Source organism: Cariama cristata, unplaced genomic scaffold, assembly GCF_000690535.1.
Source record: "Cariama cristata isolate BGI_N322 unplaced genomic scaffold, ASM69053v1 scaffold26976, whole genome shotgun sequence".
In the NCBI taxonomy this organism is placed as follows: Eukaryota; Metazoa; Chordata; class Aves; order Cariamiformes; family Cariamidae; genus Cariama; species Cariama cristata.
Genome location: NW_009624236.1, coordinates 3,494 through 29,335, shown reverse-complemented (window position 1 = coordinate 29,335; position 25,842 = coordinate 3,494). Strand labels below are relative to the sequence as shown.

At 44.0% G+C, this 25,842-nt stretch overlaps 1 protein-coding gene across 1 annotated transcript in view; it reads left to right on the top strand.

Annotated features, from left to right (window-relative positions):
- The window catches only part of CASR (calcium-sensing receptor), a gene marked incomplete at its 5' end in the record, with an annotated part of 31,757 nt that extends 6,205 nt beyond the window's left edge, over positions 1 to 25,552 (top strand). The window contains 3 exons of the mRNA XM_009703104.1: positions 17,685 to 17,915; positions 21,144 to 21,267; positions 24,102 to 25,552. Of these exons, the coding sequence (XP_009701406.1) occupies positions 17,685 to 17,915; positions 21,144 to 21,267; positions 24,102 to 25,552 (1,806 nt within the window). The remainder of the gene's footprint in view (positions 1 to 17,684; positions 17,916 to 21,143; positions 21,268 to 24,101) is intronic.
- Positions 25,553 to 25,842: the final 290 nt, after the last annotated feature.

The window sequence follows — 25,842 nt, the reverse complement described above, 5'->3', positions numbered from 1 at the left end:
CCCCCCCACACGGGAGTTGGGGGGCAGCAGCCACTGATAGTGTCTGCAATCACTGACCAGGTGGTGTGTGGGACAGATGAGGTGAACCTGGTGAACTCATGGCTCCATTAGCCCGAGCTCCTGTTCAGAGCAGCCCTTGCCAGCCGGGTTGGTGGCTGGAGAGGATAAATGGTGCGTTCCACAGTTTAATTATGGACCATTTAATTTTGTTGCCTTTCAGTGGTGTTATCCCATTAACATGTATGGGTTATTATTTATTTGTTGTCTACTAATTGTTAATTTCATGTACTCATAATACAATCCTTTAGGAGGAACTGTTTTACATAGAGAGAGGGTGCTCGTGTGGGCCTATGTATAAAAATAACGTATTTACCTCAGTGATCAGTTCGTTTGAACTGGACAGCAGGAAGCCTAGCACAGAATTACCATGAGTTGTTTAATTTGGGTACAGTTCTTCTCTTAAGAATTTACCATTTACAGTTTAAGAAAGCTCTAAGTATGTTTCAGCATGGGGAGCATGGGATTTTTCTGTGTCTCCCAAGCTGAAATACCAAATACTAGCAATGTTCTTCTCTACTTATTTAGAGCTACTTGTTTAGGAAGTGGCTTATTGATTTTCTTCACCTGAGTTGGTGCGCTCTGACAGACCCTGTCCACAAACCCAGTCTTGCTTCCCTTTGTTTTACCAACACCTCTGAAGCTGGCTGTGGGCATCCCCGCTAGAGATGGGACAGGCACAGGCAGAGCTGGTGAGCAGGCAGGGCAGCTTCCAAGCAGGATCTGTGCCACCCACTGCTGCCTGCAGGGTTCAGAGTCCTCTATCTCAAAATGAGAAAACTGGCACTTCTGAACTCTACAGAAAATTACAGACTTTAATAGAGTATGTGTGCTGCCCTTACAGCTGTCATGTTTTAAGAACCTACTCTGCTGCAAGGGAGGAGATAATCCAGGTGCACACCTTTGCAAGATGCCTGCAAAGAGCAGATAGTATTCCCTGCATATGCCGTTATAGCGTCCTGCACAATATCAATCAAGATCAGATTAATTACTTCTTTTTGCAGTGTTTTGTTCAGGTAACAAAAAGGTGCAGGGCAATCCAGAACAAAACGTATAAGCAATTTCTGTCACATTTGGAAAAGGCAAAATTTTAAACAAAGCTCTAACAATTAAAGTGCAAGACTGCAAATAGTACAACAGAAAGAATTCTTTTAAAGGACTCTGTCGCCTCCGATTATCAGATGCCCATTCCCTTCTGCTGGTGGGCTGTGATATTTTAGGAGACTGTATTGAGTAGGGCTAATTCTGTGTGTTGCTCTGGTTTGTGGACTGACCTCCCCCAAATACAGGCTCTCCTACAAGCTACAGAATAGCAGTGGGAAGGTATGGCAAGAGATGGGACATGGGCTCGCGGCTCCTGTACAGATGCTGTCTCTTTGTCAAAATTCCCTTTGGCCTGTTTCTCCATAACAGCTCAAACAGTCTGATTTTTGAAGCCCTTTTTTTCTTCATATCTTCCTTGATAAGATTTCCCAAGTCCCTCAAGTTCCTTCATTTTCTTGGTCTCTGCTCACGTGGCTATTCCCATGGTCACTTCTAACAGCAAATCCATGTGTTCTTTTTTCAGTTCCCCTCTGAGCAAAAATTTATAACCCTTTGGAGCATTTATAGGAGCATCTCTGGTGTCTCTCATTTCAAACACTGGATGCTCTGCAAAAAATAAGGGGAAAGCTGGTTGGGGATCCTAATCTGTCCTTCAGAGTAAATATTTACTATTTCATATTCTTTCTGTGTGAGAAGAGGAAAAACCTGTCTTTTCTTCAGACATAGTTCACTCCATGTTTCTGCCCGTTCATTTGGCTTCTTGATGATTGCCAACAAGCCTCTCTTTCTATCTCACAGCAAAAACATTGTGATTAAATGGAGAAGATAGGCTACCGTGGATTTGAGAAGGCAAAGGTGCGCAGTCACAGAATCAGGGAGCAGAGCATGCTTAGGTAGACTCACAGACAATTTTCAGGTTATGGAGGTTGTGAACTTCGGCACGTTCATTGAGTGAAAAATGAGATAACTCTTCTAGGCACCAAGGCAAAGCATGCTGCATAGGCTGAAAAATGTGCTGTCCTAATGATTCAGAGGTTAAAGATGTGCTCGTGTAAATTAATCTATACCTAGAAATCTGATTGACCTCAGACTTTGTGAAAAACTGCCATATGCTGTTCCACAAAATAAAAGCAAATACAAATTGGCTTCACCTAGCAACACCTAAAGTCTTTTATTACACCTGTGCACCTCCCAGCCAACAGTTCCTTCCTCTGTGCTGGTGATATGCATTATGAAGAGGTAAAAATGGATTGGTGCCTTCTCCAACTTTACATTTAGGTACATCTGGCTGGCTGGAAATTGATTCTGCAAGGCTTTAAAGAAGTGAATGCTGCCTTAGATGACATACATCTCTCTAGACCTTTGAGCCTAATGGCTTGTCTAATCAATTTTGTGTCTGTTGAACTGTATAGGCCTGTCTGAACAATTAAAATGGTGTGTGGAAAACAGCTGCTTTGTGGTACAGAGAATGAAACAGAATCAGAACAGGTATTAACTGAGGACGGTGTGAAAATTAGTCTTTTGGGAAGAATTCCAACGAAGACGGAGGAAGCTGCTGAATATCAGGCAACTGCAAAACATCATCTGGTCTGCATTAAAAATGCACTGGAGACATATTTGTTATGAACGGAAAGCAAGCATTTCAGCAGTGTGCGTTTGTTGGGGGAGAGTGAATTGAGAGGCAGACAACTTGAGCCACACGCAGAAGTGTGTGGGTCAATAGAGCAAACACAGCTGTTTCCCCACAAGGGCAAGAACAGATGATTGCTTATTCATCAGTTTGGAGATAACAACTTGCTGTCAGCTGAGAACATCACTTGTGAGTTCTTCAGCTAAACAGACAATAAATGGAGTATTATTTAGATGTCTCTACAACTAAAAGGAGAATGACTTAACTGGACCTTACTAAAGGGGAGGCCAAGCCTGTAACATCACCAGTAGAAAATGCACAGGGAAACCATTGCCCCAACAGGGTTGCTAGAAGAAGGGTGAATGAACTGCATGCAGCAAATACACAACCTCTATGTCATGAAGTAAGGAGCTGTGGTTATTGATTACTTAGTAGAGAATGGCTGAGATTTTTCTGAATCGGTGTAGTACACACTGCCTGATGACAAAAAACACAGTATTCCTGCCCACTTCCAAATGTGCTGAATTTTTCACAGAAGTCATTTTTAATATGGTCACTCATACACTGCATTACAAGAAAACCTGTATTTGAAAAGAAGCGTTTTCTAATATTTATGAAGCTCATTTGTACCTTTGTCACTTGGAGAAGTCAGTTTTGCAACCTGTATTGGACCTGGGAATTTTAGGGAAGGCTCCGTGATATGCTCATATGATGTCTCTGTCTGTAGCAACTTCAGATAACAATTATCCCTTGAATTACCAAGATATCAGTATCTTTTACTAAGACACAGCATGTCTTTGTTACACAAAACGATGTAAAGTTCTGCCTAGGACTGACCTTTCCTAGTGCTACTCACAAATGGAGCTGGTGACAAAGGGCACCTTGAGAGCCTCCTAAAGGCACTCAGAAAGTGAGGTGAGGAAACAAGTTCATTTATCAAAAATTCAGTTTGATGTTATAATCATTCCTCTGACTTGGCTGATTTCCATTTATCCCAAGGTAGGGTTGAAGCTAACTTCAAAGGCATGATAATCACAGCATAGTTTGTTATTTCTTTTCTTTCTGGGTGGTCAGCCATCTTCACAGATGCTTTACTAGCCAGCCACGTAGTTTTCTCCCCAAAGTGAACTTTCATGCGCTATGAAGGACTGGTGTTGCTCCACACAGTGGGTGAAGGTTGTAGGAAGGAGGACAAATTACCTTTTATGGCATATAAAGGACCCTTTTGCCTTGTAGAATTAAAAGAGTGATCTCCTCACTGGACCAGAAGCAACCCTTTGCTCAGAAAGGACTTTTATCTGTGTCTCTAGGAGGAATTACATGAAGGTTATTTAGGAACTGTGGAAATCAAAGCCTTGACATGAGATTTCTTTGTTAGCCAAGATTTGTACTGGTAAAGGAAGTGGAAAAAACAGTTATAAGCTAGTAGCCAAGTGGAACATGTGCCCAAACATTGTAACAGTGAATCCACTGGGACTTTAGTTGACCATTGATGGGACCTATGAGAGTGTTTGCAACAAGTGCCCATTCTAAATGTCCAAACCGGTTGCATGAGTTCAGTCAACTCAGTGTGACTATAGGAAACTTTAGGACTCTTTATTCTATTTTTTTTTTTAAATGGATAGTAGTTCTTGAATATATTATAAATAACTATTGAACTCAGGTTTGTCGAATGACCATTGTATTATTAAAAGAAATGACACCAAGTATGCGGTATCAGTTGGTTCTTATTCTAACAGAGAGAGGCAGCTTACCCAAGCATTGAAGTAATTCATCCTATAGTTCCAAATAGGAAAGAATTTACAGTCAAAAGCTATGACTTCCACCTGGCCTAGAGAAAGGCACAGTTCTTCAAATCAATTATCAGCAGTGTTCTGTGCAGGATGCAGTTTCAGACCTTGTTGAGAGTTTGAAGAGACTGATCCATAAAGGGTTGTTAGAAGAAAGCAACAGCAAATGGATGCAGAGAGATACACATACAGATTCATTCTCTGCACAGCTGGGTAGAGATGGTATTAAACACCTCCCAGAAGAGGCATTTCAATCAGATTTTGAATATCCAAGACATTATATGTGAATTATGCTACTTGAAAACACTGAGCTTGTAGGATAACCATTAGCTCTATTACTAGCTTTAATAATTGGACAATTAATTATGTATTATTTAGTACTAAATTTAGACTTAAATTAATAAAAAGAGCCCTACATTAAGCTTTTAGATACTACAGCAGAACAGTTATTGTGCAGTATGATGACCTCCCAAGAGCATTAAAACATCATTTACTCAGTCAGGATTTCTGCCAATAGATCTTTCGCCATTAGTACACACAGCACCCCAGGCCATTGTACCCAATGGATTTCTCCATATTATATTTGTCACAAGTGAAAAACAAAGCAATTATGGCATTACATCTAGACAAGGTGGCCATGATGGCTCTTTCATATCGTGGCTGTAGGTAAAGACAGCAGCGTATGGAGTATGGTACAAAACACCCTCTAACAGCACTGACAATTAGCTCTCGCTGTACCTGTACCATTGCTTTTGTCTGTCCAGAGACCAACTCTCTCCACAAAACCTTAATAGGAACCTAAAAAATGTTCAAATGGAGTCACTTTCCAAATGATCATGCAGTTTGAAATCCTTTGTGGAATAAACTATGTGAATTTATGCCACGTTCAGGAAAGTAATCTTGATCCAGCTAAGGGATGCTTCACATTGGAGGTAAAGCCTAGGTATTTCACTTCTAAAGGGCTGTGTTTGCCAGACAAACTTGTGGTTAGCAAGATTTATTTTCCCCAAAGACGTGCTGACTAGTAGACCTTTTTTTATTGGTATGATCCATGGCAGGTCACATCTCTTGTCACAGATAGTGTCTTATTTCTAGTTGGGATTTAAATGACCTTTAGTTTCATTGGTCCTTACTTGACCTTACTCTATTAGATTTAAAAGTCCAGATGAAGTACTCATCATTTTTCTCCATATGGTATTTATCCACATTGATCAAATTATTCCTCAGTCTTATCTTGATAATTTAAGCAGAGTGGGTTTTTAGTCATAAGATATGTTTTCTGCTTTATTTCTGTATCTTGTCCATTTACTCATCCTTCTTTCTGGCATATATTCAGTGTTGCTTTAACAGCCTCAGCACAGCCAGACAGTGAAAAAAAAATCCCACATTTACATACTCTTATTACTTCCTCATTTATATGTGCACAAGTTTTATCAGCCTTCCTTGCCACAGCATGCAATGGAAAAGTCACATTAAGTTGCCAGTAATATTTTGCAGGATGTGGTACCCTTTCTGTGCCTGTGGCTTGAATCTCTTGTGCCTTGACGCATAGGTCTGAATTTCACTGTATTAAACACAGGTGTTTGAGGGCGATCTGGGGGAAATGCTTTGTCTTGATTATTATTTACCATTACCTTGATTCATGCATTTTCTGCAAATTTTCACGGCAGCACTTTTGTATTTGCTGCCAGAGTATTGATGAACATGCTGGGTAACAGTGAGTTGTTTACTGAGGCTGGAGGAATTCCCCATGAACTGATGATCTGTCTCTGTTGACACCTGTTTTTATAAATCTGTTGGGCAATTCTTGATCCATGAATGGATGCTTCACATTAAATGTAAAGCTCAGGTTATTTGACTTCTAAAGGGCTGTGTTTGTCAACCAAACTCGGATTTAACAAGATCTGTATTCCTCAAAGTCTTCTTGACTGAAAACAATAAAGTTTCTGTCCTATAATTTTGTATTAATCGATCCTCAACCCAGAACTCTTGTTTTCCCATTGTTTTTCCTGGGATTGATGTCAGGCTAATCAGCCTTTGGTTACAGAGGACACCCCTCTGCCTTTTACGATATTATCTTTGCTTGGCAGCTATTGCAGCCCGTCAGAGGCTGACTCTGGAGTGGCCCACTGAGCAGAAATAGAAGCCCCTGTAAGAGGGGTCAGCTCTGATTCATGCCCTGCACAGACTGACACGGAGGGAAACTTCAGGCATACTGTTGGGAGTGCCTTACACGTGCATGTGTACCAGAAAGGTGGATTGGGATTGCTATGGAATAATATTAAATAGTATATTGACTTTGTCATTCAAAGCCAGTGGCATTTTTATGCGTATATCATAAACCTACTGTATTAGCACTCTTTTTATTGCTTGTGGAGTGCTGTGATGAACTGTCTGGTTCTGTCAGCCTTTGAGATCCAAACTAAATTGCTGAGGATGTTCTCTAATCTCTTTTTAAGTACCTTCTGCCTCCGTTAACATCACATTATGGCTCCAAAACAAGTGCCCTTGGGATAAGAACGTCCAGGGTTTTTTTCTGATAGCAAGGTCAGTAACATATCATTCATTTAGCTTTCCTGCTCCTCTTTAGCTGTCTCTTTAGTGTTCCATCCTCTTTAGCTGTCTCTTACAGCCTTATGTCATGAGGATCTGGCATACATGACACCTTTCAATTTTAATATGTTCAAGAAATTTCTTAATATGTTGCCTGATGATTTTTCTCTTCTTTGTTCTCCAAGTTTTTTTATGTTCTGCTTTCCGTTAATGTAATACTTGTGTTTAGCAACCTTGTTTGAATGGTTTGTGTTGGATTAGTGCTTTTAGAGCACACCATAATAAATACTGCTGTTCAAGCTCTATTTGTGTAATGCAACATATCATTACCCCTTGATTAATGAGCTTTTATTTTAATGAAGACAGCCGAAATTTCTGAACTGACAATGGGTTTATCATGCATGCAGTACAATCATTCAGTCCTTTCCTCTAGCTTGTCCGTGGATTTTCTCCATTCTGTTGGGAACAGAGACCTCTGTCATCACTGGCCTACGCTTGTACATCACTGGGGCAGAGTCTACTCAGAAGCCTGCTTGATTTTGTATAGCATTATATTCCACGTCTAGGGATTCTCCACAGATGTTATTTTTCATTTTGCTACCATGATTTTTGTCCTGATTACTAGGAACTGTATTAACGCTCACAGTATTTGTAAGGAGGGGAGAGATGCTGTCATTCCAGCCATTTTTCTCCAGAAGAAATCTACTACAGTCAGTAGATCAGATTAAGTCTGTTTGAGATGGTGCTGAACTGGGACCGAGGCTACTCCAGATATCTTAACTCCTGAAGTTACTTCTAGGATGGATTCTTTTGGACTCTAGGGAACTAACAGTACAATATCATGCTTTGGGCCATACAAACATATTGGGGTACCATCATACAGCTGGATCTTAATTAAAACAGAAAAAGGAGGAAACATTAGAGGAAAAAACTCTTTTGTCATCTCTCTTCTCCCCTGGAGTTAGTCAAACTCACTAATTGCAGTTAATTGAAACAACACTGTCCAAACAAGCATTTTGACAGACTCAAAAATAAGTGTTTCCCCTTTTTCCCATTAAAAGAGTAATTACAATTAAAAATGGAACTGTGGCTTGAAGGTCAGATTTTTAAGTTTGAGTAAAAAACATATTTGCACTGAATTTCACTTGACTGGATTTCACATGATGTTTTCCTATGTAAATCTTTGGTTTCAGAAAATCCTATAGTTCAGATGTGCGCAGAGGTTATTCCCACTCTGTTTGTTTCCTCATGTGCATGTAGATCCAGTCAAAGCCAAGCACCTGAAAACTTTCTTGCTATATTTTCCAGTCATGTCACACTAGGCAAAATCATTGTCCTTTATCATAGCATGCTTAAGCAATGTGCTGTTAGCCATCAGCTTTGCAGTAAGCAATGCAAGCTGAGGACTTGCATTCTATAGACGAGTGCACTTAGAACAGCAGGTGTGCACATGGCCAGTATGAGTTTTGGAGGACCTTACTGTGTCCTGTGACCCCTAACTGACAGTTAAATCAGTTTGGAAAACCAGCCATGCGATGCTAAAATACTGTAAGATATTTTCTTGATTCCTTTGGGAACCTCCATGACTCAGCAGACAGGTCTTTCTGAAGCACTTTAGACCCAGTTTTGTAATGGCATTCAGGCATCTGCAAACACTAGTAAATATCTAATGGAATTTTCTAAGGTATTTCAGTTAGATCTGACTTAGGCAGCTTTTGTTGTGAAATCCACGAGGCTTGTGGTTTTGAGTTCTTTCTGGACATCCTTGTAAACATAGTACTGTAGTAAATCTGACCCTAAATCAGACTAGTCCCATTTTATATCAAGTCCCGTTTTGAAATGAATGCCTTTGACATTTTTGGTCTAAGAGACTTGCTCCTACTGTTGTAGCAGCTATTAATTTGTTATTGCTATCATCTTTCACTGTCAAGAAAGCGTCAAAGCTGCTGCAGTTTTGAATTAGTAAAGCAGTGTCCCTTGGTTGCTGGCAAGAAAACCACATAAGCTAACCCCTCAAGCCCAGTTAACCAGTCCTTGTCGTAGGAAACTCTAGGCTTCGTCGGTTTCCAAGCAGACTGAGCACTCACAGCATAGCATGAGACAAAGGAAGCACCAAGCACCTTCCACTAAGCAGCAAGTGAGGTGTTTCCAACACAATCCATCTGAGTGCCTCCCTCTCCCAATTTCTGCAAGTTTCTATTGGAGGGCCTGCTTCTCTTACAAAATAAAACCAAAATGTATGCATGGGTGCCCATGTCAACACCACTGCTGCCCCTCCTCGAACAAAGGGCACTGGTCAATGGAAGAGGGTGAGAGATCCATCCCGCAGTTGCCTTGGGATCTCATATCCATGATGGAAACAGAACCCAACCAAACTAATTATCAGTTAAAATATGCCAGTCAGCACATCTTGTCATAGCAGCTTGATGTCCTGTACTTCTCCGGAGATCTGAATAAAGTCAGTCGGCTTTGCAGGGATCGGAGTCTCTGCTTCTGTGGGAGTACGTCACCTCTTTTCCACAAATCAGTACATGTGTCATAAACAGTTAAATAATCTCACACTTTCATTTCTGTTCAAATGGAAGTCAGACTGACTGTCTAAGAGCTATCATCTCCACCTCTGGACCTCTCTAACCTTCCTTTAATTTTATTCTTCTTTTCTGATCAAGTGACTAGAGCTAGCTGCATTTTCCAGGGGAAACTGTACTATCAATGTACATATTGGCACCATATTTTCAGTGTAATTTTCTTTCTTACTTTCATATCCTAATTTTTTTTTTTTGCTCTTTCAACTGCATAATGCATAGAGTGTTTTGATTGAGCTGCCTACAGTAATGAATAGGTCTTTGTCTTCAGTGGTTAGTTAATTTAGTTTCCAATAAAGATTATGCATAGCTTAATTTATTACTTCTAACATATGGCATGTTGTATTTGTTATACACATTTAGCCTTCAGTTGTGCTGTCCATTGACCTACCTAGATTTACGAGGATGTCATTCAGTTCTTATCAAAGCATAACAACTTCGAATGTTCTTGAGTTATTCTCAGCCTTTGTACAGCTATTCTTGAGTCTTGAACTGAACTCTTTCTTTCACCCTGTTTTTCAAGTCACTGGCAGATCTAGCATTTCACCAGAGCTGGGATGTCCACCCCATCTTGCCAGAATTCCTTTGCAGTATTGTCAATGAATCTCTGGTTGACTATCAATGTTCTCTGTCTTCAACTCTTTGACACTAGCCCTTCTTCCAGAGTTTATCTGCCTTTGTTCATCTGCACTGTTACCAACCTGACAGTTTCGGTCCCGGAGTACAGCCCAGTCCTTGTACAGCAGGTGATGACTAGTCGTTATTTTAGCATGAAGTGCCCAGTATCCCAGCTGCAGACCAGGCCCTCCTTGTGCATGGGGCTGGACACATGTAACAGAAAGACATGCCTTTTTTTCTGAGGTGTTTACAGTGAGAATCCCAGCTCTGTTCCTTGGTCCCTTTCAACTTCTTCTCCTGGATTACCCTTACACTGACAAACAGTATTAACGCCCACTTCCTCAGAGCAGAAAACCAATAGAGACCAGGCAGCTTAGGTGAAATGTCACCGGTGGTGTACAGTAATGGATCACGTCCTCCACTGGCTGAAGGACTCTGTTATCTTCTGAATGACTTTCAGAAAAAGGTGAGATTAACAGTATTGGCATTTCCTGGCATCTTGGTTTTAAAAAAGCCCTCATCACTACATGTTGCCCCCATTGGTGCACAGTGGGCAGCAAGGTAGGAGGACAGATTATAGAGGGGAAGGAGAGTTCAGCTCCTGCTTTGGGCAGAATTGCTGGGTGCAATTCATCTTTCCCAGTCTCAGGCTTCTGGAAACAGGTATTACTGACACAAGGGGCTAGGGCCAGTGCCCTCCTGTCTGCTCAGGTCCTTTGTGTCAGAACTGGTCGATATTGTGATGACAGCACTGCCTTTGGGAGAGCCTAAGAGTTGGCTCTACATAAAAAACTGGCAGAACAAGATAATCCAAAGTAGAGAATGCAGCAGAAATTGAACATTGATATAGACAGTAAAAATTAGAGCTTTCCTAGCATGTAATTAAACATCAACACATAGATAGATGGAAATGAAAGGAAGAAAGGAAAAAAACCCAAATGTTGCTTCAGGGAACATTTCCCTTAAAGTGGCTCTTTCAGAACTGGCATGGGCATATTTCTTCCTGGTACTTGACCACTGGCAGAAACCAAAGCCTGTATGCCATGACCACTGGTGTGATGTGATAGCTGAGCTCTCAAGACATTGTGCCTATTACAGCATTATGAAGGTATCTTGTCCAGGTGCTTGATGAGGAATCTGAAACAAGATGGGAGAACGGACCCTCAGCAATTCAGAATGAAAGGGAGGATTTGCCACCTTCGGTACAGTTGCCAGCTTTTCATCTTCACATTGAGCCACAAAGTGGAATTACTTGCTGCAGCATGGGCAGTCTACCAAAGCAAAGAGGAAAACATTTGGTACCCATCGGTCCAGAACTGTTTTACAGGCCTGGATATAGCTAGGTAGACAGAAATTAAAACTCAGTGTGGGAAAATGTATGTTAACTGTCAAGACAGGATTCCTTGCAACTGCATGTTAGGAGGGGGAATCGTTTGTCTTTTATGGGGACAGAGAGTTATAATGTGCCCAGGTTCACTTCCCATGCATGACCTTTTGACCTAGAGAGGAAACACGTTAGAGAGAAACTGCAGAAGGAAGACAAGGATATTAAACCCTTGTCCATATATGGAGACTAGTTAAGGACCTGTCACAGTTGAGACAGAGTAAATGACAACCCATAGCAGATCTGGATATTGACATTTATTTAAGAATTAACAAGACTAGAGCTTTTAACCTGATTGGTATCTCACACACATGCTTGCTTTCCCCACACCATTACATTCACTAGGTCTCATCTTCCCTTCCTGGGAGGGACATTGTGGGTGGTCTGTCAAGATGGAGGTCGTAGGTTCCTGCTGTGCAGCTCCTCACAGTTACTAGTCTCGAGCATTACTGGCCAAGGTCACTGGGCATCCCCCAACATTCATCTCCACACACCTCCTTCAGGATCTTTCCCCACTTCCAGTGTTTTTCATCCAGACATGACCTTCATCTTCTTTCTAGCCCTAAGCCTTAGGTTTTGGTTACAATCAGTCTGCTAACTGGTGGTTCTGTCTCACTTTTTGTTATTAACTGGAGGGTTCAGGACATGCCACTTTTGTTTAGTCCAGCTGCTATCAAAATGTACAACTAGTACATATGCTTGCAGCTAGTGTGTGCTCCACAGTACAAAAGTTCAGCTTTGGACATTCATGCACACACACAATTACCTGCTGCCTGACAGCGTTTACAATTTAAGTGGGTTTTTTTGCCTGCCACCAGGCCTAATTCTAGTGACAAAAAGTGTTGACTGCGGATCAAGAAAAGGTGGAGGAAGGCTAAGGAAGCTGGCAAGGCCAAAGAAAGGTATTAAGTGGTGTTTATTAAAAGCAAGACAGCACCCTTCAAACAGCTGAGTTATGTCCAGTGAATAAAATTGGAAGGATCATAAACTCTGGCAGGTTAAACGTAAAAATAAAATGAGGTAGGCCAAAAAAACAGAATGAGGAATAGGCTGTAAATGGGGTAAAAGATCATAAATCCTTTTTTAAATACTTCAGCAGTAGGACTGTCTGTTGAGCCATAGATTATCACTGCAAAAGACAAGGTAAGACCATGGCAGAAGAAAAGTGTGCTGTTTATGGACAAACTTGAGAAGGTTCCTGAGTTTATTTATGGGCGACTTGTAGAGGATCTGTCTGATCGAAGTGACTGTAGAAGAAACTATGGGACACAAGAGCAAAATGAACCCTAATAATTCGGTGCAAGCGAATGATGTTTACCCAAGAGCTCTGCCGGAGCTCACAGATGAAGTAGCTGAAGTGCTGGTTATGGTGACCAACCTCTCACTTGAAACAATCTTAGCCCCTGAGGCCTAGAAAGTTGACAGATGCAACATCAATTTTCTAAAAGCATTCTGGAGGATATCCAAGGAATTAGCAGAGCCTGACTGAGCCCATTACTAGAAACTGTAGTAAAAAAAAAAAAAAAAAAAAGAAAAAAAAAGAAAAAGAAAAATAGAATATACTGAGGAGGAGTCACCATAACTTTTGTAAAGAGAAGCCCTACCTCGCAAACCTCCTGAAGTTCTTTGAAGTCAGTGGGATGTATATGGATATGGGAGCTCCTATTCATAGAGTACACTCAGGCTTCCAAAACACTTCTGGTAGTCTGTCACCAAATGCAGTCCTCTCATGGATAAGTAGTTGGTTGAAAGATAGTCAGCAGAGGATAAAAATAAATGTTGAGTTCTGACTAATCACAAATGAGATCTTCAAGCTTGAACAGGTCCTTGGGTGGACTCCTCAGGTCTGGCTGAGTAGTAGTCAAAGAAGCAAATGCACTGTTAAGAATAGTCACACTGGAAAAGGGACAGAGAGGTTAACAGAGTGCCCTGGGGCCACTTCATTAACCCTTAGTGCATCTCACTTCAGTATCATGTGTAAGTCTCAGAACTGGTGAAGGAGACTGGGAATATTTGGAGAAAGGTCAATGGAACAGCTTCTGTATAAGAAGCAGGACAGTTGGATAGGGCTCATCAGCCTGAGAAAGAGTCGGCTGAAGAGAGATCTGACAAAGGTTTGTAAAATCATGAAAGGCATGGAAAAGGTGACTAGCAAATGACAGTTCTTCATCTTTTCCAAGCATGAAGGTCATCAAAAGAGATTAGTAACTGCTCTGTTCCACAAGCAAGAAGAGGTGCTTTTCTCATAAAATGTAGATCTCCTTGCTGTAGGAGGTTGTGGATGTGAAAAGTTTGCACAGGTGCAGAACACAAATGTGCAACATCATGGAAGAAAAATCCACCTTAGGTTATCAGGTAAAAAGACCTTTGGCCCTGGAAGTCACTGAGCTGCAAAATTTGTGAGAGTATTCTGGGGAAGTATCACGTCCCCTTCTACTCTTGTGTCAACATTTGCTGTTGGCCACAGTCAGAAACGGGTCCTGGGGAGATGGGCTGCCAGTCTGACCTAATACAACTGTATGTTATGGTTTTATGATCTTTCCATAAGAGTGGAAACCACACAACCCAGAACACCTAGCCCAGATAAACCATGGGTTGCTACGTGGCTGGGAATGGCCTTACCAGGAATAATAGGAGGGTGAACTAGAGGGCAGCTTGCAAGTCTTTTCTGATAACACACATTTTAATGAACAGTTCAATTGCAATTCAATGTGGACCCTGTGACAGAGGGAAGAAAAAGGAGGAAAAATTACACAAAGAAACTTCTGAAGGCAGCGGCTTGCACAATGCTCTCCCTGCAGGCTTCCAGCAGCTGTGTATTCAAGCCACGAGGTCAACACTTCTTTCGTAAACTCTTGGTTCCAGGATACGATACACGTACCCCTGACACGTGCTCTTGCCCTTGCTGAAGCAGGGTCTTTTAAGTCTTTGTGGATTGAGTCCTGGGTATTTATGTTTCTATCTTTAGTTACAAAACACAGTGACACATTTTTAGCTGTAAAGCCTTTAGCTAATCATTGATAGACTGGTGCCTGTAAAAAAAGTGCTGTAGTTACTCAGAGTCTACAACTTCCTCTTTTAAAGTTTGGTGCTTATATATTCCTTGGCTGCTTAAACCATATTTACATCCTGTAGAGAGCAGAACTTGTGTGATACATGGATACCATCCTGGGATTTTCTTGCTATCTAAAAGAGGAACATGTCCTAGTAGTTGTTCAGTTACCATTTCACAAGCTGTGCCTCAGAAATTCAGACTTGAAGACAACTTTGGTATCTGCTGGAAAGAGAAAACAGGTTTTGTTACTCGTGTTGTTCCTGTTGCCCATCTATTTGGGATTTTAACTAGGGCATGTGGCTTTCCTGCATGAACTGATACACCTGGGCTCTCCTGCTCCCCAGCTATGGCTGCATTGCGGAAGCTGCTGTTCTGTGCCTGGGGAAAGACAGCATTAAGTACAGATCAGTGCTTTTACATGAATATTTACCTGCCAGATAGAGGTATCAGCTCATACATGAAATGGTTTATAATCTGAATCCTCAGGTGTAGTGTGTGTGTGACCAAGGGAAACATGCTACTAAACTAATCCTACAAAAACCCACCAGTAGCCAGGGGTATGTATTACTTTCTAAGAAGCCTAATTTCAGGAGGCAAGGCAAAGGAATAGACTAATTGAGATGAATGTTATGAAATTAAACAAAAAAAAATGCATCCAGGGAATCCAGAAGTTTCTCCAGCGTTCATCTCACTGACCATAAGACCAGGCAGCCTCCTGCCACTGCAGCTGGCCAGGAGAGGCAGGAGTTGATCTGAAGAATCTTCAAACTGGCTCTTGCAAGCTTGTCTCCTAATGTGTGTCGTAACTGTAATCAAAAGAAGCACAAGGTCTGCACCTCCTGTCTATGCAGGTAACAGTCAACCCAGCAGTGATATCCAGTCAGGATATCCTAGTGTCATTCAGCAGAGTGCTACACTGCTGCATGAGAGTGCAGTACTGAGTTGGAGTGAGGAGAAACGTGGCATTCAGCTCAACATAACGACTCAAATCTGATCTGGACGTCAAAGCTGCAGGTGTCACCCTGTGGTGGGTGCTAGAGCCTGCAGAGGAATGCGGGTTCCCTGCTTGAGACCTACACTGCTGATGGACAAAGTTCCTGCTAACACATCCAGGATTGCAGCCCCCCTGCAGGTGAGGCCAAAGTGAGTTGATGGAGTACAGACATCACTGTGGATCTGCAGACCCTGTGTCATCCGTTCTGACCTCAGAGCTGCTTCTGCTCTGTTCTCACTGTTCCCTGACAGAGCAGGGCAAGTAGCACCTTCCTGGGTGCCCCTCAGGGACGAGGGGGACGAGGGGGAGCAGTCTACTCTTTTCTTCCCTGCAGCAAGCAATGCCTGGCTCCCCACAGCAAAGTGTCAGAGCAGAGCACCTTTTTTTTGCCATGTCCATCAGCGGGTGAGGTCTTCCAGGGACAGGTCCTGGCACTTCAGTGAGATCATTTCAGCTGCACACTTTATGGTATCTACAGAGGAGGGCCAGCAGACATGAAAAAAAATCCTGCCTCCGCTATCTCACCCATTATTCAAAGACAGAATACTGTGGCAATATTTTGATGTACTTCCATCAACATCACACAAAGCCGAAAAGGTATTGCCAGCCACGTCCTGCGTAGTACTACTATGATTTTTCCAGGCTGTCTCAGGCTGGCATTGATATAGGCAGTGGGAGGAGGGCATCTCTGTAGCTCTGGGGATTTTAGCTTAAGACAGGAACATCCCAAAAGGAAACAGAGAAAAATGAGACAATTTAGCAAAATTGACAGGAATTAATGAAGTGATTCTGTTCCCCTGTCCCTGGGTTTCCAAGTGAAAAGGCTTCATCAAAAAAACATTGTTTGTTCTATGTCTATGGGGTGAGGAGAGCTCTGCCTGCCCAGACAAATTGATTTCATTTTGTTTTTTCTTACATTTTGCCATCCAGGTTTGTATGCTTGGGCACTCGCAGGTGAGAGAGAGAGTACTGGGCTTACAAGCTGTCACAGGCACTAGAACCACAGCAGCAACTACACTGCAGTGGTCCAGGGGCAGCTGACAGCCGGGTGCTCTCAGAATCACCTCTGCTTTCCACATGAGCTCTACAGAGAAACTAAGAACATCCATTAAATAAGGAGGGGAAAAAAACATCCGATAACCAGCAACTGACTTTTGAAGAAAAATATGCTGTGGATGAATTGTATCACAGTTGCCAGTACAGGCTTTCTTTCATGCTGGAGTTTATCTGATCTACCTGTCAGGCTATCTAGATCGTGAATTTTGCAACTGCCATCGTCCCTGGGATTAACTGCTCTTGTCCGTAGCATATGACAGTTTAAGGCATGAGGTGAAAATTACAGGAATCAACACGTAGGGACAGGCAGAATGTGATTACTTGAAACTGCGCAACCAGGAGACAGGAGCCAAAAAAAACTGGTATGAATTGTCCAGGCCTGCCATGTGGCGAATGAGCTTGATTTGTTGTGTTTTGCTAAAGTGCATTGGGCTTGGGGTTTTTCAATCAAAAGTCAAATTTGAATTGTTTTCCTGTTTCTGAGTGATTGATCATTCAGAGACGAGCGATGCAGAGTGGTTGCAAAAGCAGGGTGAGAGGGCTGCGTGGGTGACTGAAACACTTCAGTGGCTGCTGCCCCTTCTCTGCCCCGATGAAGGGCTACAGACTTGCGAAGGTGGCTTAAAGGGACTGAAGAAGAATGCTAAATGGCTGGTGGGGTAGGAACTGGTGAGTGTTACAGATGGGTGCTGACCACCCTGAGAGCCGCGATACCTTGTGCTGTCTACGAGGTTTGTACAGGCTCTGTGTGTGCGTGCGATGTCTCTGAGAGAAAGCCTGGTACGGCTGTGATTAATTGATTTTTAAAAGATTAAGGACTGTAGTAAAATGATTTCCAGTTCTGCCCCCATAGCAGATGTGTGCTGTGGTAGGATTGTGACACACAGGCATTCACGGTGTCGCTCTATCTCTCTCTAGGTACTCAAGCATCTGCGACACTTAAATTTCACCAATAACATGGGAGAGCAAGTGGATTTTGATGAGTTTGGGGACCTGGTAGGGAATTACTCAATAATCAACTGGCATCTCTCTCCGGAGGATGGTTCAGTTGTCTTTGAAGAGGTTGGGCACTACAACGTTTATGCCAAGAAGGGGGAGAGGCTCTTTATCAATGAAAACAAGATCCTGTGGAGTGGATTCTCTAAGGAGGTAAGTGCTTAAATCCTCACAGCAATGTTTCCCAAGTTTCCACAAGCTGAAATTTGAACTAACCCTGCACACTCCTCGTATTATGGCTCCTGTCTCATTAAAAGATCCATTCATCTTACTGTATACATGGTCTCTGCTATAGTCTTTCCCACCCTTGTTACACACTTCTGGAAATAACAGGCAGCTGCTTCTCCCCTCCTATACATTTGATGAGCCTGGGTATTAAGGGTTTAAATAATGCCTTTTTTCTGGCTCAAGTAGATGGCTTGGAATTTTGCAATGCTGTTTCCACAAAGATGAGAAATTCATCACCCAATTCTGGTTGTTGACTAAGTCAAGTTTTCCGGAGCTTAGTAGTTTCCTTGCTGAAAACATCCATTTCTTCCACTCGCAGTAACTCTGTATCAAGTGTTTCTTCCCGCTCCTGGTAGAATTCGTGACTCTTTCTGCTGGCTTTACTCTCCAAGTCGCAGAGGTTTCCTCACACCCTTGCGTTGCAAACCAAACAGAACAAGCCCTGCCAATCTGCCCAGGTTAACTTGGACATGGTGCTGAAATAGTGGGAGATGCCAGTACCTGCTACCTTTTTTTAATCTACCAGAAGGTGCTTCTGCAATCTCAAAAGTACGCGTTGTAGCCAGTGACTTTAGTCAGGCCTAAGTCCTTCTCCACTTTCTCACATACATTAGATCATTTCACCATAACTATTGACAGTAGCAGGCAGGGCTGTGTCTCCCCCGCATGATGGGAACGTGGTGCAGGTATCTCCGGACAAGAGCCAGATGAGCTGCTGTCATAGCTGGCGTCAGCCCACTCCAGCCTAGACACAAACACTGGCTCCCAGAAGGGATACTGAGTGGGCATCTGGCTTGTGGCCTGGGAGGTGACACAGGGTCCATTAGCTTAGAAATGTCACTGCCAGGCCCTGCTGCAATGTTTAGATGTGTTAAATCAGCACCTGATTAAAGAACAAGGCAATTCAATTCCAGGTGATTACTCACATTGGCTAACAGATCAGGTAACTGCTTCTGCAGTAGCTACACTTGCCTAATGCGCTTACACCATCAGTTAAGCCTTACCTTTACTCCAGATACTCTAGCTTCACTTATTGTTTAAATCCAGAGCTCTCTAAAGGAGGCATGGGTCAGGCAGAGCACATTACCACAGAAATACTGAGCTCAGGCTTTTCTAAGCCCAGCTGGAGTCTCTGAGCACAAACTGCAAATGGAATTAAAACAACCTGATATTCTAAGCCCTCCTTCTGATCATTGAAATGTCACTGGCACCTTTTCCAACAGTTAGGATTTTATTGGTTTTTTACTTAAACTGAGTAATTGTGTTGTCTGGGTATAAATTCCTCTAACAGTGCAATGTTTATCTTCATTCTCTGTCCTGAACTGTTACAAATGCAACTGGATATTGCTAAGTATCATACCAGGGCATGTAAACTGTGTGCCAGTGCAGGGCTTTGTGGTCTCTCTGTTTGCTGCAGCTTTTTCTTCAGTTTATAGAGTTTGAATTTCTTCCAGTAACCTAAAAGACTTGATAAAAAAAAAAAAAGAAACCGTTTATAAACACTTAGAGGATAATAAACTGATAAGAAAAAGCCAACGTGGATTTATCAAGATGAAATAATGCCAAACCAATTTCATTTTCCTCTTTGGAAGCTCAGTCAGCTTAGTAGGTAACGGGCAAGCAGTGCATGACTTCAGTCAGGCCTCTGATTCAGCCCTGTTCAAAATCATCAGTTAAGACAGTCTAGACTGATGATCCTCTTGGTGGATGCACTACCCGCTGAAAGACTGTCCCAAGGAAGAGGTGTGAACAACACACTGTATTAATAGCAATGGGTATTAACAGCAGAGAGTGCTGCAAGTGGGGAGCTGCAGGGCTCTGCCCGGGACATGTGCCTGTCCAATTAATTACACATTCCTGATTAACAGCTTAGAAACAGTGTTCCAAAACTCTGCTGCAGCTGTACTTCAGAGTGATAGGCAATGGCGACCGCTCTCAGCTGCAGGTGATACTTGAGCCACAAAATAGGCATCTCTGCACAGGAGCTGCCACTACCGAGGGCTTGCTTACCCTGTGGCTGGGGTCAATGCCTGCACACAGGCAATTTCCAAACCATACCCCGGACTCACTGTCTAAGTGCATCCACACAGGAGGTTCCTGGAGATCAGCAGGTTAGCAGCACTTGGGCAAACTAGCAGCAAACTTCCAAAAAGGTGAATAGAGGCTTCCGACTGGAGCAGCCCTTAAGTCTGTACAGACCATGGTACTTTGCTGGCAGTGGAAATTGTGGGTTTAACTCCCCTGAGCTGAGAAAGTCATGTTCTGTGTCAGTTCTCTTTCCTTAATTCAGTTGGGAAAAGGTGAGCTCAACCTCAGGTTGTGCTTCTGTGTAAAAAGGGCCCAGGTGTCCACTTATTCTGCTGAACTCCTTGTTGTCGGTGTGCATTAGGCATGTGGCGAGTGTGCCCATGCAACCACTTGCTGCCGGGTTATGACCATGCCCAGGTCACTGCCACTCACACACAGCGTAAGTGCATAGCCAGCAGATGACACAGCTCATCATTTGCAGCAGCAGAAGTCTGTGAGCCTTTGGATCTGCGTATAGCTCCTGATTTGCATCTTTAGATGCTCAGTGTTCTAAAACCAGGGCCTTTCTTTCTTTCATATGAAAATTTCTCTTGTTTAGTTATTTTAGTTTTTTTGTTTCTGAGCTGGAGAGGGTCTTCAGGAGAGCAGGAGGAAGTGGGTTTCAAGAAACTGTTTTAATTCCCATAAATCATTAGCAGTCAATATGCAATGTACGGGATTGGGGATCAGCAGAGCCGATTATCTCCAAGGCTGACTCAAATTCCTGCCAGCAGAGATTGATTGTCTTTTCTTTTAACCATCTAATGACTGTGTTCTGGTATGTGTATCATGGGTCACATACCAATTCGCAGTGCCCACAACACAGTAGAGATTACAAAGATCTGCTGTTCTTCCCTACCATCCCTTGGTGTATTCTTTCAAACAAATATCACTGCATTGGGTTGGCGAAGGACTATTCTGCAAAATGTGTCTGTTCAGTGGAGGGAAGAGGTGAGCCTCTGAGGCTCTCCATCCAGCATGCTAATCAAGCAACAACGCCCTCGGAGGAAGCCCAGGGTCCTGCTGTAGAAAGGCTGCATGTGGGGCACCGCCACCATTAACCCTCCTCGGGTTCTTTTCTTGCAGGTGCCTTTCTCTAACTGCAGCAGGGACTGCCTCCCAGGCACCAGGAAGGGCATTATTGAGGGAGAGCCCACCTGCTGCTTCGAGTGCGTGGACTGTCCTGACGGGGAGTACAGTGACGAAACAGGTAATACCCACAGAGCTGCTTTGGGGTTTGCAAAGGACCATGTTAGCCCTGCAGTGCTGAGCTGGAGGCTGCCTTGCCAGGTGGCTTCACAGAAAGTCTGGAGGGACTTCTGAAAAGCTTATAGGAGTTGAGTCCTGTGGTCCTCAGGTCTTGTCTTATGCTAAGCCTGCTTGTCCCTTCTGCTCTGAGTTAGGAAAATTAAGGCAGAGCGCTTGAAAAAGGACTTGCATATAGGAAGCCTCTCAGGCAGCCAGAAGCAAACTCCATTGCACTGTAGCAGTAGCTATTGTTCCTCCAAAAACCTGGAGGAAGGAGACAGTCCCTACCCTAATCCTAAATTCTGTAGTTATCTGTCTGCCTCCATCTTTTCCTCCTGTTGTCAGGGGTTTATTTCATGCTTTACGAAGAAATAAAGTCCATTCCATCCCTGACTTCACAAGCAGAGAGGAATATTTCCCTTTACGGAGTCACCAACCACAGCTTCTGTTGAGCACTGGCACTGCAAGAGACCAGAATCTCTGGGTCCTATCAAACATCCATGGACATCTTTTGTCTTGGTTTCAGTGGGAGCTTGGATCAAGCCACTCAGGTTCTGCAGTGGAGGGAAAAGGTAACCTCAGTTTTAGAACTGGTTGAAAAATTCTGAATTTCCAACACCATTAGTGCTCCCTCAGCATTGGGCATCCCCAGGGTAATGAAGGCAATTAAATCCTTTCAGAACAGCAGTCCCTTCCACACTGCAGAGCGCTCGGGATCTCCTCACAGCCCCTCCAGCAGCACACGCTGCAGACCTTTCCCAGGATGAATACTTCCGTAAGCTGCTTACAAAATGAAGAAGTGTTCTCATTTGGGAGAATCTAATTTGTGTCCTATCAGACAGGAATGATAATTTTTTATCATAAACATACAGTACTACAGGATGCTTGGGAGTAGTACTTTCAAATTAAATAGAAGCAATAGTGGTCATGTGTAATAGGGTTTTTTTTGTGTTTTTCACATGATTTTGGGAGCTAGCACTGGTGAAATTTGTGGGCCTGAGGGGGAGACTCCTTTCTGACTCCACAGTTTCCTGCTGCAATTTCAGCTGACAGTTATGCTCTTTATTTCCTATGCTTGCCAGTTTTATAGGCGTAAAGAGCAGTTTTACAACCAGTCTCATCCAGCTGAGACAGCAATGCTACCAAAGGAGACAATCTGTCCTGTCCTCTGCCAGCTGTTTGCTCCCACTCTTTGTGTGGGAGCAGTGCTGGTACTCCTGTGACCATAGAGCGAGTTGGATCAGGTCTCTGGTCTTCCTGAAAACAAACTTTTGGCAGGCTGAGTTTCGAGCTAGAACAAGCAGCTGTGCGACCTCTGGTGCTAACACAAAGGAGGAGGCAGGAATGAGCACCCTTGGGGAAGGAGGGAGATCTGGTTTACTCCCTTCAGTGGCAGCATGGTCTCTAAGTCACCTCATCTTTAGAATGCAGTGATAAATAGCTGTCCCTGGCTCTGGTAGAGGCAGAATTCCCTGCTATGTGAAGTTAGCTCTGCCTTGCCTGCAGTATGCAACAGGCTTCCAGGTAAAAGGCACAAGAAAAATAAAAATTATTGGCTGAATGAATGTAAATGAAATGACATGTGGTGATGGGAGCTTCTGACTAAGCTATTGCATCTAGTGCCAGTTTTTCACACGAACACCTTAGATGAGGCAACCAGTCCTTAGGAAAGCAGTGTCATATCAGGTCACAGATGCTCCCTCTAATCACCACCTCCCAAGAACGAGAGAGCTTGAAATCCTCCACCCTTGTTAGCTGCTGGCCTTCTCATTAGCATCAAGCTGTGCTCTGGCAGCTACGCTCTGAGTCTCTGTCTGTGCTCAGGTGCAAAGCTCAGAGGGAGGTTGCTGCTAAAGGAGTTTTCTGAATGTTTGTTCCCAGAACTCACTGCAGCCCATTGCGATCCTGCTGGGATCCCAAAGGCTGAGGTAAGTTGTGACTTCCAGCTCACTGCTCTCAAACCCTTTCCACTGCCATCAAAGGAGTCATGGCCGTCCCCACTGGAGTACAAGACCCATTGGGTTGAAAGAAGAGGAGCAGAAGCAGCAGGTCCTTGCCTTTTGATCATGGCAGCCATCGGAGACATAAGATGCCATCCCAGTAGGCACATCTAGTTTCATGGAGAGGAGAGAGATGGAGGCATCAATTTTCCCATTGCAAGTATCAGTGGGACAATTTGCTGTGTGTAGGGACAGTGATATCATTAAGACACATCTTCCCCTGATGTTCCAACATGCAATGAAAGTGTGCTGGGAGTCAAGGGCATTGCCTGCCTTTGGGGAAAAGCAATTTAAACACTTCTAAGACTCACCTCCGTGGAATATGAAATAGGCTCTCAAAGCACTTAAGGAGGCAAGCACGTTTTTAATTTTCTCCATAATAGAGACAGGCAAGATGTTTCAAATGGTGATAAAAGTGTGAGAGGTGTGAAGACAGACAGAAGTAGATGTTAAAAATGAAAGAACAAGGAAGAGAGACGAACAGACCCTGTGTAACGGCTGATAGCAATCAAAGTTTGCAAAGTCTTGCCAAGAAATGGATTCCAAAATCACTGGTGCAGGGGTAGGACTTTTTTTAAGCTGAAACCAAGCATGCTTTATAGCCCATGGGAGGTTGGTTGTTTTGGTGTAAAACACTCTGAGACACCAACATAAGATTCTGGGAATCTGCAGACACCTGAAGGGAACACCCCTTGTATTTAAGATGAGAGCTGGTGCGTAGCTGCCATATATGTCATCCTGCATTTCAGCCTCTCATTCTGACAAACCTTCCCTCTCCCTGTCACCTCTTTTTCAGATGCAAGTGCCTGTGACAAGTGCCCTGAGGATTACTGGTCGAATGAGAACCACACATCCTGCATCCCCAAGCAGATAGAGTTTCTGTCCTGGACCGAGCCCTTTGGGATCGCTCTGACTCTCTTTGCAGTGCTGGGAATTTTCCTCACTTCTTTTGTCCTGGGAGTCTTCACCAAATTTCGCAACACGCCCATCGTCAAGGCCACAAACCGGGAACTGTCCTACCTCCTCCTCTTCTCCTTGCTCTGCTGCTTCTCCAGCTCTTTGTTCTTCATTGGTGAGCCCCAGAATTGGACTTGCCGTTTGCGGCAGCCAGCTTTCGGCATCAGCTTTGTCCTCTGCATCTCCTGCATCCTTGTGAAAACCAACCGTGTCCTGCTCGTCTTCGAGGCAAAGATCCCCACGAGCCTCCATCGAAAGTGGTGGGGCCTCAACCTCCAGTTCCTCCTGGTCTTCTTGTGCACATTCGTGCAGATTGTCATCTGTGTGATCTGGCTCTACACGGCCCCACCATCCAGTTACCGAAACCATGAACTGGAGGATGAGATTATCTTCATCACCTGCCATGAAGGCTCCCTGATGGCCCTCGGCTTCCTCATTGGCTACACCTGCCTCCTGGCAGCCATCTGCTTCTTCTTTGCCTTCAAGTCTCGAAAGCTGCCTGAGAATTTTAACGAGGCCAAGTTCATCACCTTCAGCATGCTGATATTCTTCATTGTGTGGATCTCCTTCATCCCTGCTTATGCCAGCACGTATGGCAAGTTTGTCTCTGCCGTGGAGGTGATTGCCATACTGGCTGCCAGCTTTGGGCTTCTGGCCTGCATCTTCTTCAACAAAGTCTACATCATCCTCTTCAAGCCCTCCCGCAACACAATTGAGGAGGTGCGCTGCAGCACAGCTGCCCACGCTTTCAAGGTGGCCGCCAGGGCCACGCTGAGACGGAGCAATGTGTCGCGCAAGCGCTCCAACAGCCTGGGGGGCTCCACCGGCTCCACCCCCTCCTCCTCCATCAGCAGCAAGAGCAACCACGAGGACCCTTTTCCTCTACCAGCCTCCGCTGAGCGGCAGCGCCAGCAGCAGCGTGGGTGCAAGCAAAAAGTCAGCTTCGGAAGCGGCACGGTCACCCTGTCGCTGAGCTTCGAGGAGCCACAGAAGAACGCCATGGCCAACAGGAACGCCAAGCGCAGGAACTCCCTGGAAGCCCAGAACAGTGACGACAGCCTGATGCGGCACCGGGCCCTGCTTCCTCTGCAGAACATCGAGCCCCTCAGTGCTGAGCCCAGCTTCCAGGCAGCTTCCAGCCCAGAGACAAGCTCGCAGGAGTCGGTGATGGGAGACACCAAAGAAGAGGTACCAAGCCCTGAGGCAGAGCCTTCCCTGCCATCTGCTAACTCCCGAAATTTCTTAGGCGCTGGAGGTGGCTCTGTCACAGAGAACACGGTACATTCCTAACGAAAGAAGATTGTGAAGAGCACACCAGCCCCCAAGAGGAACTTGCTCACCTCTTGCTTCTGAACGGGAAAGACAACAAAGACATGCTCCTGTGACACAGCCCCACCACACCTTACTGTTAGTGCCGGCAGGGTAACACATGTGTCTCCAGAGGAAGGACTGTGCCTGGGGAGCCTTGAAATGAATTTGTGTTCGCCTTATTAAAACCAGGACATCTCAGAAGGACAAGCGAAGACCGCCTCTGGTGAGGCTTAAGCAGAAGTCTGCACGCTGCCTTGCCTCCGTAAGCT